The 15,077-nt window shown below is 36.0% G+C and overlaps 1 protein-coding gene across 5 annotated transcripts in view; it reads left to right on the top strand.

Annotated features, from left to right (window-relative positions):
* The window catches only part of ITGB8 (integrin subunit beta 8), a 47,009-nt gene that overhangs the window by 20,786 nt on the left and 11,146 nt on the right, over positions 1-15,077 (top strand). For all 5 annotated transcript variants that reach the window (XM_032682263.1, XM_032682239.1, XM_032682252.1 and 2 more), the window contains 6 exons: positions 1,153-1,399; positions 3,173-3,338; positions 5,995-6,153; positions 11,066-11,161; positions 11,256-11,345; positions 13,953-14,087. In XM_032682263.1, coding sequence (XP_032538154.1) covers positions 1,153-1,399; positions 3,173-3,338; positions 5,995-6,153; positions 11,066-11,161; positions 11,256-11,345; positions 13,953-14,087 — 893 coding nt within the window. The remainder of the gene's footprint in view (positions 1-1,152; positions 1,400-3,172; positions 3,339-5,994; positions 6,154-11,065; positions 11,162-11,255; positions 11,346-13,952; positions 14,088-15,077) is intronic.

The raw sequence follows: 15,077 nt of genomic DNA, 5'->3' as shown, positions 1-15,077 counted from the left end.
GAAATACATTAGTTACAGCACACTAAAATTGTTTTCCTCACTCAATACCTGATAAGACAAAGCCTCACATTTTCAGGTGGATTATGTTCAAAGACCATTGAAAGAAATTACTTTGTATATTGGAAGAAATTACTTTGTAAAGATCTGGGTCAGATCTTTGTTACATGTACTCTTTGATAGTTTTTTGTTGAACACCCGCATAGTTCTATAACATATTCCTTCTTCCTATCCTTTGCTATATTTCATAGCATAATACTGAAATTAGATTCTGCACTCATCACATGAAGATCCTAAACTATTTCTTTTGTGAACTCACACTTTAGGTGACGTAAAATAATGACCAATTTGAAGTCTGCATTACTGTACCTACTCTGCCTATATTCCAGTCACTTCACTCTTCTTGCTGACATTACAGAATATTAGACAACCAAAAATGTGAGGACTAGTTTTAGCAGCTTCCAAAGCATTAATGTTTTTATTACGTATGAGAACGTGATGTGGTTCTGCAGGAGCGACAGACATTTATAATCCTCAAATTAAAGTTCTGTTTTGTATATGCCAAGAGATGGAATTCTTTTTATATTAAAACCTATGTTTTTAAAAAAATAATTTGATCATACTGAATTTTCTCCTCAAATCTTCGGAAGTATATTGTGATAAACTTGAAACATTATTTACATGAGTTTTTCAGGCTATGCTGTCTTTATGGTTCACATATAGTTTTAGATTCTGTCATATGACAAACTACATGCAGGATACACTTACATACTTTGAAGTGTCAACCTTGAAGTGACTGACCCCAATTTGTATGCAGATCTGTGTTCTTTGTGAGCCATAACTGCATTTTGGTATAATGCCAAAGGGATTGCATAACCATGAATTTAAAAGATAATGGGGAGAACTCAGATTTTTACAATAAATCACACAGTGCTCCTGCAAGAAATAAAAACAAGATGTTCTACAAAACACCACTTTTTGGTTTATTTTTGAATGATTCTTCAAGGTTCCATTTACTCTTGGGAGAGATTCTTGTTTGTTTGTTCTTCTATTTGCTGACACAAACAACTTTGTGCTGAGGTTGCTACAAACATAAATTTATTTTTAATCATGTCCATTCAAAAATAGTAAATAAACTTTTTTTGTTTTAATCAGGAAGTGAAGCAAACTTTATGTTAAAAGTTCGTCCTCTAGAGAAATACCCTGTGGATCTTTATTATTTAGTTGATGTCTCAGCCTCCATGCACAACAATATAGAAAAGTTAAATTCTGTTGGATTTGCTTTATCTAAAAAGATGGCAAATATTTCTCTTGATTTTCGACTTGGATTTGGATCCTATGTGGATAAAACTGTGTCACCTTATATTAGCATTCATCCAGGTAGAATCCATAACCAATGCAGGTATGTAGTCTTTTTATATTTACTGTAGCACTGAGATGTTATTTAATTGCATAAAATACATTATACATATTTATTTTTAAAGTTCTGTCTTTGTTTCCTTATACATATGGTTCTTTGACAAAGTTCCTAAGGAAATGCTAAAAATTATTATACAATGATTACTTCTGAAATACTTGGTTGAGTGATTTGAGAAAACTGTTTCTGTATCAGAAAAAATGTTCTGTGTTTTCTTTAGCAAAATAAGCCAAAAAACATGCTGCTTTGGAATATTTGAATATGTTTTGCATTTTATTTTAAAGTCTACTGTTGTGGTTTTGGTTATTTTGGATATATGTTGCCTAGATTCATCACAAAGGTTCCTGCTTTCTGACCTATGTGCTTTCTGGTGTATGGTCATGTATTCATTAACTCTTTTCTTAAAACTACTTTTGTTAACACGGTGTGGTTACTTTCAGCTCACTTAATGAACAAAAGTGATCCTTTGATCTAATTCCACAGTTGGTACATCAATGCACTCCCATTTTAAATAGAAAGATGTTCTGGCCTGCGTTTCTTTTTTCATTACATGCCTTATATACCTTGTGTTCAACACTTATATAAAGTAAGGGATTGCTTCCAAAACACCCTGGAGTCCAAGATTATTCACAACAAATTCAAAGCTGTCTAAACCATAATACTTGGAGAAGTGAATATTAATTCTTCATACTTTCTTGCTTGTTACTATCCTTCCTGGGAAGACATGATCCAAAGTTCTCTGAAGTACCTTTTTTGATTTCAGTGGTTTTTGAATTGGGTACTAGTAGTAGAAGTCATTCAATAGATATGAATATTTATGTAAAAGCAGTCCTCCAGACCATCTATAGATGGAGATGGATTAGCATTTCAAGGTCATGATTCATTTTGCCTAAAAGTAGACATCTCCAGAGGTATTAATCCTTACAATACCAGTTTCTCTTCATTGACTGCAAATTGAGTTGGAGGAGGGCAGGTTACAGACTGGTTGCCTACACTGTAGGCAGCAGAAGTTAAGAGAGTTGAAACCTGCTCAGCACCTCTGAATCAGATGAGCACTTCAACTTGTGCCATAGATCACTGCCATAAATGGGTCCCAGATCAATGACATGTCTGAGTACTGTGACACTGGCTTACTTACATCAGACATCATACTTTCTCCCTTATGCATAATTTGAAAAAGTTTCATTTACAACTATGATGTTACTGAAAATGGAGTTTCGCTTCTCCTTAATGATATAACTGTTACTAATATCAACATTAATTTTATGTAAATTTACTTACTATTAGTGGATGTAGGAACTTCAATTTTATTATAGTTTGATCCAGTAGCCTGTGTATGAAGCTATTAAAGGATCTTAATGTTGTGGTGTGATAGTCCTTTCTCAGGATAATGAAAAGCAAAGCTGTACCACTGTAGATATTCCAAAATATACTCCCTGAGATCATGCTATCACTCTTGTTGTGTTTCTTTTTGTTCTCTACAGAAATACTCTATAATACTGTTACTATGTTAACTGTTATATTACATAAAATTCCATAAAATAAAAAAATACGTTTTTGTAGTAAATTAGAACTAATTTCCACTAAACTTAATCTTACATGCAGTTATTCTTTTTTAAAGTATTCCTTATCCAGTGCATATTTACATCTTCATTAGTATCAGGATTTTATGCGTTAATGAAGATGCAATATTTTCATCTCTTTCAAATGGAAAATAAAGAATGTGTTAGACTTTTGATTTGTTTTGTTTCTATACAGTGATTACAATTTAGATTGTATGCCTCCTCACGGTTATATTCATGTACTATCCCTGACTGACAATATAGCAGAATTCAGAAATGCAGTGAATAAACAAAAAATTTCTGGGAATATTGATACACCTGAAGGGGGTTTTGATGCAATGCTCCAAGCAGCTGTATGCCAGGTAAGGAGCTTATTTACAAAAAACTAAATAAATAGTAGTTCAGTTATAAATTTCCCATTGAGACTGACAAAGGAGCGTATAAGGGAACATGTTTCAGTGTTTGTTAATGATCTTCAAATTCTGGCTTTAACCAGCCAACATGGGATGGAGGATGAAAGCAACTGCTTCTTGCTTGAACAGATACTTGTATTAATTTCACTCAATTACATAATTCATTTCAAAAATCATTAAAGTGCTCCTTGTGTTTCTAAATGAAGACATACCATTTGACATCTCTTCTGCTTAAGAATGTACTTGAGAACTGAAGGACAGTTACATATCTTCCTGTTAGGAGAACAGAACTTCAATGTTATCTCAGCTTTTAAAGATTTTTTTATTTTAAAACAATACAAATCAGCTAAAAATTAACTTCTGTTTATTGATAAAATTTCATCACAGTTTGTCCCATGCAGAAAAGGACGGAAAAGATCTGCATCAGTAGTTCCCAAGCTATAAGTTAGATAAAGGGAGTTTGGTTTGCTCTAGAGAGCCATTTTGGGTGTTGGGTTTTTTTTCTATTTCATAGTAATGCAATAGCAATTTTGAAAGTTGGCTGGTAATGCTCTATATGATACTCGTTCAGTCCTCCTAAAGTAATCCAACTCCTGTTCAAATCACAGGCTTGGTGTCTTTCTCATCTCTTGGAGTGTTGTCTGGACAATTCTTTTATCTTGTCCATCTTCACGTCATTTTTTTTTGGAGCAGGACAATGACTCAAGTCCAAAAAGTAATCCAAGCTAAGCTAAAGATGAATAGGTGGTCCAATTTTTTTTTCAGATGAACTGTAAAGCAGGTAAATAAAAGCCACTCCTCAAAGACACTGTGATCCCAACTGCTTAAAAAAATTACTGTGTAGCTTTAAAAAAATTCCTTAAAATCCAGTATTTCCCATTGGTCACATTCCACACTTATGACATGTGAATTCTAGAATAATGTATGCTTCTGAAAACAATAGAATGGAAACATTCATGAGAATAGGAAGGCTTTCCTGCTAACTGGATTGTGCAGCAAAATGGATGAGAACAATGTGCAATTCATAATGACCATCATGAACTATAAATTATGTTAATGTGCATTCAGTTTGCCTACAATAGAGCTTTATAACTTGCTCCATCTTGCTTTAACCAATATATCCCCTGTTGCAAGAAGTGGCAGGTTAGGGTATGAAGCTACTTTAAAATTTTGATTGCTGTGACATATGTAGATAGGAGTCACAGAATCACAGAATGTCTCAAGTCAGAAGAGACCTATAAGGACAGAGTCCAACTCCCTCCTCCTCACAGGACTACTGAAAACTAAACAAGTCTCAAGGTAACAAAGTCAAATGGTGGAGTCTTAGGAGCAAGAAGTTTCTACAGTGGTGGGGGAGAATTTGGAATTAAGATAAAACCTATTTATAAATTAAATTTAAAATACCCCTTCTTTAGATGAATGCTCTCTAGGAGTGGCTGAGGGAGGCTGATGCCTAGCGCATAAGGTGGAAAAGACACCACACCCCTCTGTACTTGTTATCCTTGCTTGTATGAAATATTTGATCCCCATTCAGACCTAGCAGGGAATGAACCTGAGAAGGGACCTAAATCTCTCTCTGCAAAGCAAAGAAAGGAAGGTAGAGAATAAGTCATGAAGCATGGCTGGCAGATAAACATTTCATGTGAGATGGAAGACACCTGGAAGTGCTAAAGGAAATGGTAGAGATGAGATAGTGTCATAGGAAGGAGGAAAAAGGAAGGAGGAAAGGGAGGAAAAATGTAAGTGGTGAAGAATGTAAGATGGAATAACTGAGAGAGGGAATAATGAAAAAGCGTATTAAGTGTTTCATGTGTACCTCAGCAGTTTGATTATAAGCAGGGAGATAAATGTTTTGGAAATACGGATATGGCAGCTAAATCAGTTTACACTTACTCTGCTACATCCTTCACATCACTGAATTTCTGAAAGACATTAAATTCACACTTGAGGGTGCAACTTTGCTATTAATCCCTCAAGACAGTGGACAAATGTAGTATTTTGCTGCATAATAAGGAATTTCTCGATTTGCGGGTGCATGGAGGTATTCAAACTTCAGTTTATTGATTTTTAATCATATGCTAATGTCCTGTCTGGAAATTTATGTAGGAAAAGGAAATTATAGAGTGGTAAGAATATAAAGTAATAAGTGCAAAGTAAAAATAGGAGAGGACACCAAGTATCAATAAGTATGAATGCAGATTTGCTGGTTGTAATGCTTTCTTGGATCCCAGAGAATTTTACAAATGCTATACATTTGCATTTTTATGTAATAGTAACCCACACAATGTGGCAGCTCTTACCAACGCCCACTATCTAATGCATAACTTGTATGTATTTTGGGAGATCTTTCTTTAAAAAGCAAAGAAAGTCATAAGTGGAAAAAAACAAAGTGGTAAGTGGATCTCTGACTGGCAGTGGAAGTTTTCAGATGCAGAACATTATACCTATTTCCACAAAAAATGTTTTCCATGGCCTGGTTTAAACTCAGTGCCGCTAAGCAGTGTAATATCTGAAAGTAGACTTTCACATTAATTTTTCATTTTGTTATTGATTATTTTAGAAATAGGTAGTTACTGCTTTCTTATGCCTATTTTTTTCTTTTTAGAGCCATATTGGATGGCGTAAAGAAGCAAAGCGACTGCTTCTTGTGATGACAGATCAAACTTCCCATCTGGCCCTTGATAGTAAATTAGCAGGAATTGTAATTCCTCATGATGGAAACTGTCATTTGAAAGATAATGTGTACATCAAAGCTACGAGTATGGTAAGGTATATGCCATAGATTTTGCCTTAAGGGAAGCAGTGTAAAACTGTGTAAAGGAGGTTTTTTAGACTGCTGTTAAAGCATTGCTTTTATTTCAGTCATTAGAATAGTATTTTTCCAGGTAGACAAGTTTTGAAATGAAGAATCAATCACCTGGATATATTGACATTCTTTTTGTCTGGGATAAAATATTTTGGAGTCTGAGACAACAGTACAACGGAGGAGGATATGTGACTGGTTTTGGTGTGTTTTTTTCTTAGCATCTCATAAAAATCACACACATTTTATATACAATATAAGTAAGAAGTGTCTGGTGTGATATTTTGCCCAAATAGAAGCTGGTAATATGTAAGAATTGCACAGTTGTGCTAGTTACACAGAGGTAGTGCTTATGGTTTATGGTCAGAAGATGCAGAGTTGTATTGGTTGAAAAAGTTTGGTAAAGCAGGGAACATACTACAGCAATGAGCTACTTCAACCATGATGGACTAGCATTAAATGCATTTAGATTTCACATATATATATGTATATATATATAGTATAAAGCCAATGTGGAGTAATACATACCTGTGCAAAAAGTTATATCAAATCTGCTGTAACAAAATAATATACCTTCAACAAATATTTTTAGCTTTCAAAATATTTTCTTCAATAATGTATAAAGTAGTTGCAAATGACTGAAGACAGGAATTTTTGCCTAAGAATTGTAGGTTTCAATTGCTCTGGTTATTTTCTTAAATATTATTTCTTTTAGAAACATGAGTCACTACTTAATTGCCATTTAATTCCCAGATAGCAGAAATATGAACTGTGGTATAATTAGAGCATCCTACAATCTTTTTTCTTGGTGCTAGCTGCACTTAGTTGAAGTATAGAGCCTGCATTCAGCTGCAGCCAGCAATGTGCTAGTGAAGTCAGTGAGGGCTATGTGTGAGTCTAGACCTGAATTTAATCCCAGCAACTGCTGTTTACAAGGATGATGGGGCAGCAGGAAGAGGCCGCTGAATGTTGTGTGATCATGAAATATGGGAGGCTTCTGGGAATTGGTGGGTGTTTGGGACCTTGCTGAGCGGAGGAGGGAGATGAGCGTGTGCTAACGGGAAGGTTGTTTGGATTGCTGATTATCTGACATTCTTGTGTCCATATTCCCTCACTGATGTCAGGACTTTTTATTTCACTCTAGTCATTCTGTTCAGTGTCCTTGGGATAGAACAAACCCTTCCCTTATTCTACTTAAAGCAAATAATCTCAAAACTTTCCTTTCCAAGAGCAGAGCATACTCTGTTTTTCTTTTTTTTTTTCCTCCTAGTTGCTGGGCTATAAATGAGAGGAATTTTGCTCTGCTTATTAAAAAATTGCTAAAGGTACAAATCTTTTTGTGGTGTTCAGCATTCCTTTGGTAGTAAAGACCTTATCTGTTTGAGGAAAAAAAAAAAACCCACACTACTTTTATTTTCTGTCCAACTTCAGAAATGAATTTCCGTTACAACTAGGGAAACTCACTAGGGTAAAATGTAGACAAATTAATGAACCTTTATCTAAGCAGCTGTGATAGATTGATGGCTGACAGAAAAAAAAGGTGTTTTACTGATATTCTAGATTCTGGTTTGAAAGATCATGATTTTATTATCCCACGTGGAATAAGAAATCTCCATGATTACTGGTATTGATGCATTTTATGAAATATGAATTTTTTTTTTAGCCCCCCAAATTAAATGACCTTGAAAGATGTTTTGATCTGTAGTGGCACATTTAGACCCATGTATTTTCTGGCTGATAACCTTTTTTTTTTCCAATATGGGCTAATTTTTGCATGCTCACATGTGGGCATGCACTGATTAATAGAAAAGGTTATAATGGAACTCTTTCTCAGCACTGCATATTTTCTGGAGTAGATTTGATATGGTAACACAGTAGTGTCTGTAAGGGAAGGTGTACTGTTTTCCTACTTTTTTTTCTTCTCATCTCTAGTATATGTGATTATTTTATTTATAGATATCCATACAGAAGCTTCAAATGAACAAATAAATTGGGGGGGGGAACACTATTTGGTATTTAAATGAAATATCATGAAAGTCTGTCAGCCTTTTAGAAAATACATAATATGAAATATATTTTGGGGTTTTTTTCCTTATCAATGCAATTTTGTTGTGCTGTCCTAAATTAAAGAGACTTCTCTAATCACATTATTTTCATGCTTTGATTCTTAGCGTTTTGTAGTCATGAGAAGATAGCATTTTGGCATATTTTTATTTCTTCCTTGTGCAAGTTTAGAAGACTGTGCTTTATTTATTTCCATAAGCTTAGCCTTTACATCAGAAATATTTCCACTTAGTCACTTTTCTGCGTGTTTCTTTCTAACTTTTACTAAGCAGTCACAGAGAGATCAGCAAATAAAGCATAAGACAGGAAAGAAATCTATTCCATTTTAATTAGATCTGTGTTTGGTTAACTCCCTTTCTGAAATACTTAACATCTACATTAGCTATCTTCTCAGTTTAACACAATAGGTTAAAATAATAAAATGAATGATGTAATTGAAACAAGAAAGATGATCTAAAATGAAAGTACATGCATCTGAGCAGTAGTGGGAAGAATAAGATAAAAGTACATAAAATACAGCAAGGTTTTCACAGCAAATAAAATGAGGATCCATGAGTGACCTCTGGTACCTTATGTCATCTCTTTACTTGCTTAAAATCGAAAAGATAGTATGGGTCTGTTGATGCTTTGGGGTTTTTTTTTAACTCCCCTCTAATAAAAGGAAACTATTGCTTTCTTATCCAAAGTGTGACCTTAACATACTACTTACCAAGCTGGACAATCTGGTGAGTTAGAACTCATGAGTAGATGAAAGTTCAGCTGTACATGGGAGCAGAGTAGGTAATCTGAGGATGTGGTCCCCGCAGCTCTTGCACATCTGTGGATGTCATCTCTTGACTTCAGTAAGGTCCATTTGAATAGGTTTTTGTTTCATGAAGGCTTACAAAGCCATTTCTGATACCAGTGATTCCAGAATTCTGCTACTAGCTGCAGAGATGTTGAGGGGCCTCTGCTGGAGTTCAAACAGGTCTAGTGCCACATGTCAAGCAGGAAGGCCGACTTATTTTGCCACCCTCTATGATCCCTCAATACTGTTCCTGTCATTCACACATTTACAGCGGGAGGTATTTGCAGAACATCTGGCTTTGCTCGCCCGTGTCCTGGGACCAGTGGGTATTCATGATCTGCCAGCCCATTGCATGTGACCTGTGGAGTTGTACAGCACAATGGAGGCCCCACCACTGACCTCTGTGGTCATGGAGAAGGAAGAAGAGCTTAGGACTGTGCTGTAGGCTGCTGAAAATGCCAGTAAAGCTACTGATGCTGTAGTTCCCTCACAACTGCTGTGTGGTGGGAATACATGCTCTCTCTCCAGTGAGCACAGTACACTCTTCAGCTCTAAGCAGGCCTGGTTTTTCCTGTGTTATCTACCTTTTATCAGTTATCTTAAGGAATATAATGTCTCACCAATGGGTAGAAAAGTTCAGAGAGACACGTACACCGGCAAAGATCAAACTGCTGGAAGAAACTCCTTTGTTCTTTCCGTACAAGGCTCTTTATAATGGTGCAATATGATGGAAAATGGATTTTGCCCCCTTGCATAACTTTGTCTCAGCTGTCTTGCTATTTAGATTACTGCTAGGAGAGGTGTTGACTTGCAGGGTGCCTTGAGTAACAGGGGTAATCCAAGGAGAAAAGAATGGTGCAGGGAAACAGACTGTGTTTGCGCAAGAGAGAGACGGTATGGGGCAGATGGTGAAAAATAACAGGAAGAGAAAGACAGTGGAAATATGTGGGAGAAACAGGTTGAAGTCACTGACATAAGTGAAGGTGTCCAGATGAAACCTCTGTAAGGGAGTTACATACCCCAGTCACCTCTCTCTGTTTAGTCATGAATTTTAAGTGTCAAATTTACTTTTTGAGAACTAGTCACTTATGTATGGTTAATAAGCAGTGATTTTCAGATACAGTTTGTTTTAGAGTACTGGAGCTGGAGAGATCTCACATAATCCAGGTGTACAAAGGCCACTGGGACCACACAGACACCTTCGAGCTCCTTGGATGAAGAGATGCAATGCACCTCTTGTTCTCAAATCCATGTAAGATCTCTCAATGAAAAGTGTAGAAGGGCAGATCACTGGCACAGGAAATGCTGTCATGGGTACTTCACCAAACAGAGCAATGCATTACTGAGGAAAGATGTGAAACTCATGTCATCTTCTTCAAGCACAAATGTGGTTAAGAAAATGTAGCAGGTCATCGTGATGAGGACTGGAGACAGGTCTTGTGCATACAGAGGACAGAGTTATCAGTTGTAAGTGAGCTAACTATGGAATACTGACAGCGCTAGAACCGGACCCCGTGGCTGCATTTAGCTGATGTGTATGATCTCTGGTGCCAAAATCCAGTTCTGAGAAAGAAACTTTTTTTAATTACTCTCCTTGCTGTTCCCGAAAGTACACCTCATCTCAGTCCTTCATGTTGTATTTTCTCCCTGACTTTTGCTTGAGAACCCATCTGTCATTCACAGGAATCTTGTTAATCTTCTAGATGGACCATGGACAACATCAAATCTGTATTTCTTAAGCATCAGACTCAAACTAACAAAATAATACTGTGTAAGTTAGTCCTCCCACTATGCAGCAGACCTGCATAGTTGGTGACAGATAAGCGTGGCTGATGCCCTGATGATTTTTTTTTATTGTTTATTTGGATGGGACCACCTTGTTTTGAATGTAGGTCTAGCATTTCTCTGTACATTTAGGAGTTAAGATTGGAGTGGTTTTGGAACCCTGTAATGTGTCATATGTGAAATATAAGGTTTTCCCCTACTAATATGCAGTCTTCTCTTTTCTCTTGTATGTTGCAGGAGCATCCGTCTCTTGGGCAGCTCTCTGAAAAATTGATTGACAATAACATCAATGTTATTTTTGCAGTTCAAGGAAGCCAGTTTCATTGGTATAAAGTAGGTTAGAAACCTGATTTCTTTTTCTAATTTTGAAAGCACAATATTTATACTAAAAATTAAAACTGTGCATAAATGATTGTATTTTTCATAGGATCTGTTACCTCTGTTGCCTGGTACTGTTGCAAGACAAATAGAATCACAAGCAGCAAATCTCAATGATTTGGTGGTAGAAGCCTATCAGGTATGACGACAGTGACAATGGTGTATGCCATATTTGTACAGACATTTTTCACCTTTCATAGCCTGAATCTGCAATTTCCAGGCTCTTGGCTTCCACCCAAAGTCCACGAGGATACATTCCCTACTTTTCTTAGTGTCCAAGTTGATAGGTGGCATTATCTCACAATAGCTCTCAAATTCCCCAGCTGTTGGAGTCTCAAAGCCAAGAGCTAGTGCTTTTTTCTTTCTAAGGATGCTTCTAAATATTCTGTTTGATTCTCTGCACCTGTTGCTATGTAACTTCAAAAGAAATGTCTGATTTATTTCAATTTTGGCACCTCAGATCTTCAGTTACAGACCAGACACCACTATCTAGGCACCATATAAATTCAGAGCAAAACCACAGAATAATTGGAGGGTTTTGCAGAATAATCTTTAAAAAGCAGACAGCAGATGGGAATTTATGAGAAGGAATTTTGGCAACAGTGGATATTGTGAAAAGCAATATTTACACTGCACAAAGCAGTGTAATGACTTGGCATTTTAAGGCATGGCATTGAAGAAGAGTTTTGATAGGGATTTGAGAGAGAACAATGGAAATTGCTTTGTGAACTTGCCTGGAGTACTCAATTGAAAATAATTGTTTGGGAAAGAGAAAGTAATAGTATGGGAAAGAGCATGAAGTCATTTTCCACAAATGGTTGACAGAGAATGGCAGTTTGAAAGAAGAAATAGGCATCTTGATAGTGAAGGAAAGAGGAGGCATAAACAGCTTTGAAAATGATGCCAAGTACTATACATTTGATGTACTAGAGCACAGGGAGCCCACAGAGCAAAATCAAAATGATCATCATGATGGTTTAGACGGTTGAATGCTGTTAAGTTGTGCAGTTGCACAAACATGCAGATTCAAAAAGTTGAAAACTCAGCTGCAAAACTATATGCAGTGTATCCTCATGTCACTTTTTTTTTTAATTAGTCGAATTTGGAAGGCTGAAATTATCCATTTTACTCAGTTAATCATTAAAATCAGGCAGTTTGCTTTCAGCAAATGGGTTATAATGAAGAGCCAGCCCCCATGTCTGTTCCTAGTCAGTAGAGTACTTTTGCACGTGTTTTTCTCACTGTCATGCTGGAAAGGCAGAAGGCAAAGACATTCAAAAGCAGAGGAGATTAGGTGTAATCAAATAGCCGAGATGTTCTCACTGATATTTTGCTTCCTCTTATAAGGTCGAGAAATCTCATGTTAAATATGGAGGTTTGCAGGAAGTTGCTGGCAAAAAAATCTGAAGATTTTAGTCCTTTTGTATGGCACTTTTACACTGTCCATCCTAAATTGTAACACAGTTCTTACTCGGTGCAAAGCAAACATTCAAGGAGAGGAAATAAAAATTTACAAAATAGAGATTTAGTTCAATAGGACTTCAGTGGGACTTTCCTGGTTCAGCCACTCCCAGTTTGCTCTTGCCTTACTTTCATTTTTTAGACAGTGTCTTCCTTCCCATCCTAAACTTCATTGTATTCGACAGTTTGAGAATTATATCATAGTTTTAGGGACTTGTAATATACAAACACATGGTGAATAGGACTTGAATGTATTACTTTTTTGAAAGAAAAAGGACTTAGATAAGAAAATAAATTTTGTGTTGATATTTGATGGCAGTGGACCTCCTGTACTCTTTTTCTAGGCAGGGAAACCTTAGGCTTAGTTATGGAAAACCCTTGCTGAAAATCCCTGGCTATAAGGCCAAAGATGAGTCACTAATTTTCAAAAAGTTACTAAGATAAACATGTTCAGATTAATGTAATTACATTTCCATTTATAGCAGTAAAAATATCACATAAACTAATTTTTTAAGAGTAATATACCACAAATCTAAAATATCTCTTTGTGCAATTTTCAGCTCATAAGTTTGTAAGAGCTGTAATAAATTTTTAAAAGGTCAAGAAGCAATACTCCTTCTTGGAAGGAAGCAGGATTTTAGAGCATGTAGTAAATGCAAGACACAAAGTAGGTGGCTTTTTCATTATTTTTTATTGCAAAATGCCCTAATGGGAATCACCCAGTTGTTGACTTATGTGGTCTTAGCTGACCCAAATAAATCAGTAAGAATAATCCCAGTAGCCTTTAGATCACTGTAAGGTTTGTTCAGAGAAAGCTTTTCCAAGACAGATGCAAAATATCAGAAGTTTATAAAGTCGTGTCACATCAATTAGGAACCTCTTCTGTTGTGTAACAATAGTTGTATGTATGTTTACAGTTGTATTTTAGATGTATGGCTAAAAGTCAGTGTAGACTCACACAACAAGCAGTTTTTGTTGCACACAGTTGTTAGAATAGATTTTCAAATTGAGAAAAATACAGTCACAAAACCATTTTAGAAAAGCTGAAAACATTTTTATCTGCAAAACCTAATCCTCTTTATCAGAATTGCCAGTTCACTGGTTGTGTATATTTGGAATGTAATCGGGTCTTTATACAGGAAACAATGCTTTAATTCATTCCTTTATTCACACAGACAAGCTTTCTTCATTTTTAGTCAGACATAGTAGCCATACTTGGTGGTAGTCACTAATGTACATTATATTTTGAGATGCAATGTGACTAAAACTTGTTTTCTGGTTACAGAAACTAATCTCTGAAGTGAAACTTCAAGTGGATAACCAAATCCAAGGTCTTAATTTCAATATCACTGCAATCTGTCCTGATGGAAGTGAAAAAACAGCCATGGAAGGATGTAAAAATGTGGGATATAATAAAGAAGTATGTTGATAGTTTTCATTCTTCAAGGAACTGGAATACTTATTTTTCTGTTTGGTTGGGTTTCAATGGTGTGAAATCTTCTAGGGATTTACTTAAACTGAAAATGGATTTATGTGATTAATGATCACAGACTCTCTATTATTCTCTGGGTTTATTTGTCCTGAATCTTATTTTAATTCTCACTAATCCCATGGAACTAAGGCTCAAAGCTTTTCCTGAAAGCTAACGTCCATTAAAACTCTCCTTCTTTGTCCTCCACTGGGCACAACCAACCATGGTCATTGTGGTGAAATCTGTACGTAAAGAGGTTGAAAGATAATCACCCGGTGAAAAAGAATCACTGGAATTTGTGTTCCTTGGGTCTGTACTAGACACAAGCTTTCTCTCTTCTTGCTTTAGTAGTCTTCATGCACGATCAGAGTTGTGGATAATTAGTTTATTTTATAAATCAAATTAATAAAATTTTTATTCCCATTTGGATTGGTGCCACCTACTGAGTGAAACGGAGCATCATGCACCATGAAAATGCAGGGGAAGATGTCTGGCTAATGTAAAGAACATGGTTTCCTTCCCAGAAAAACTTCGCTGTGCCTCGACATATTTATTTAATTGCTCGGACCACTGGAGTAATTCCTTTAGCTTGCCAGGAAAAGGTCTCTGTTTTCTGGAGGGCAGGGTCAAGGAGTTCTTTCCTGCTTGACATGTACATATGTCTCAGCTGGTGTGATTGTACTTACGTCTGTGTGTAGAAATAGAAAGCCAATTCAGTAGCTGAAATGTGTGAATTGTAATGTATATTTTAATGTATTTTATGCTCTTCTGAATTTTGTCTGCCTGCTGCTGATTAGCTTCTACAGTTTATGGGTAGATTATGTTCTTCTGCTTAACTCATCTCTTCTCCAGTGTTGTTCCCTGTGCATGTCATAAGAAATAGGACTGGAATTTGTTCTGTTTAATGAAAAGAAAAATATTTATATCTGTTTCTTTTTA

Source organism: Chiroxiphia lanceolata, chromosome 1, assembly GCF_009829145.1.
Source record: "Chiroxiphia lanceolata isolate bChiLan1 chromosome 1, bChiLan1.pri, whole genome shotgun sequence".
NCBI lineage: Eukaryota > Metazoa > Chordata > Aves > Passeriformes > Pipridae > Chiroxiphia > Chiroxiphia lanceolata.
This window is presented reverse-complemented; position numbering and strand designations above follow the sequence as displayed.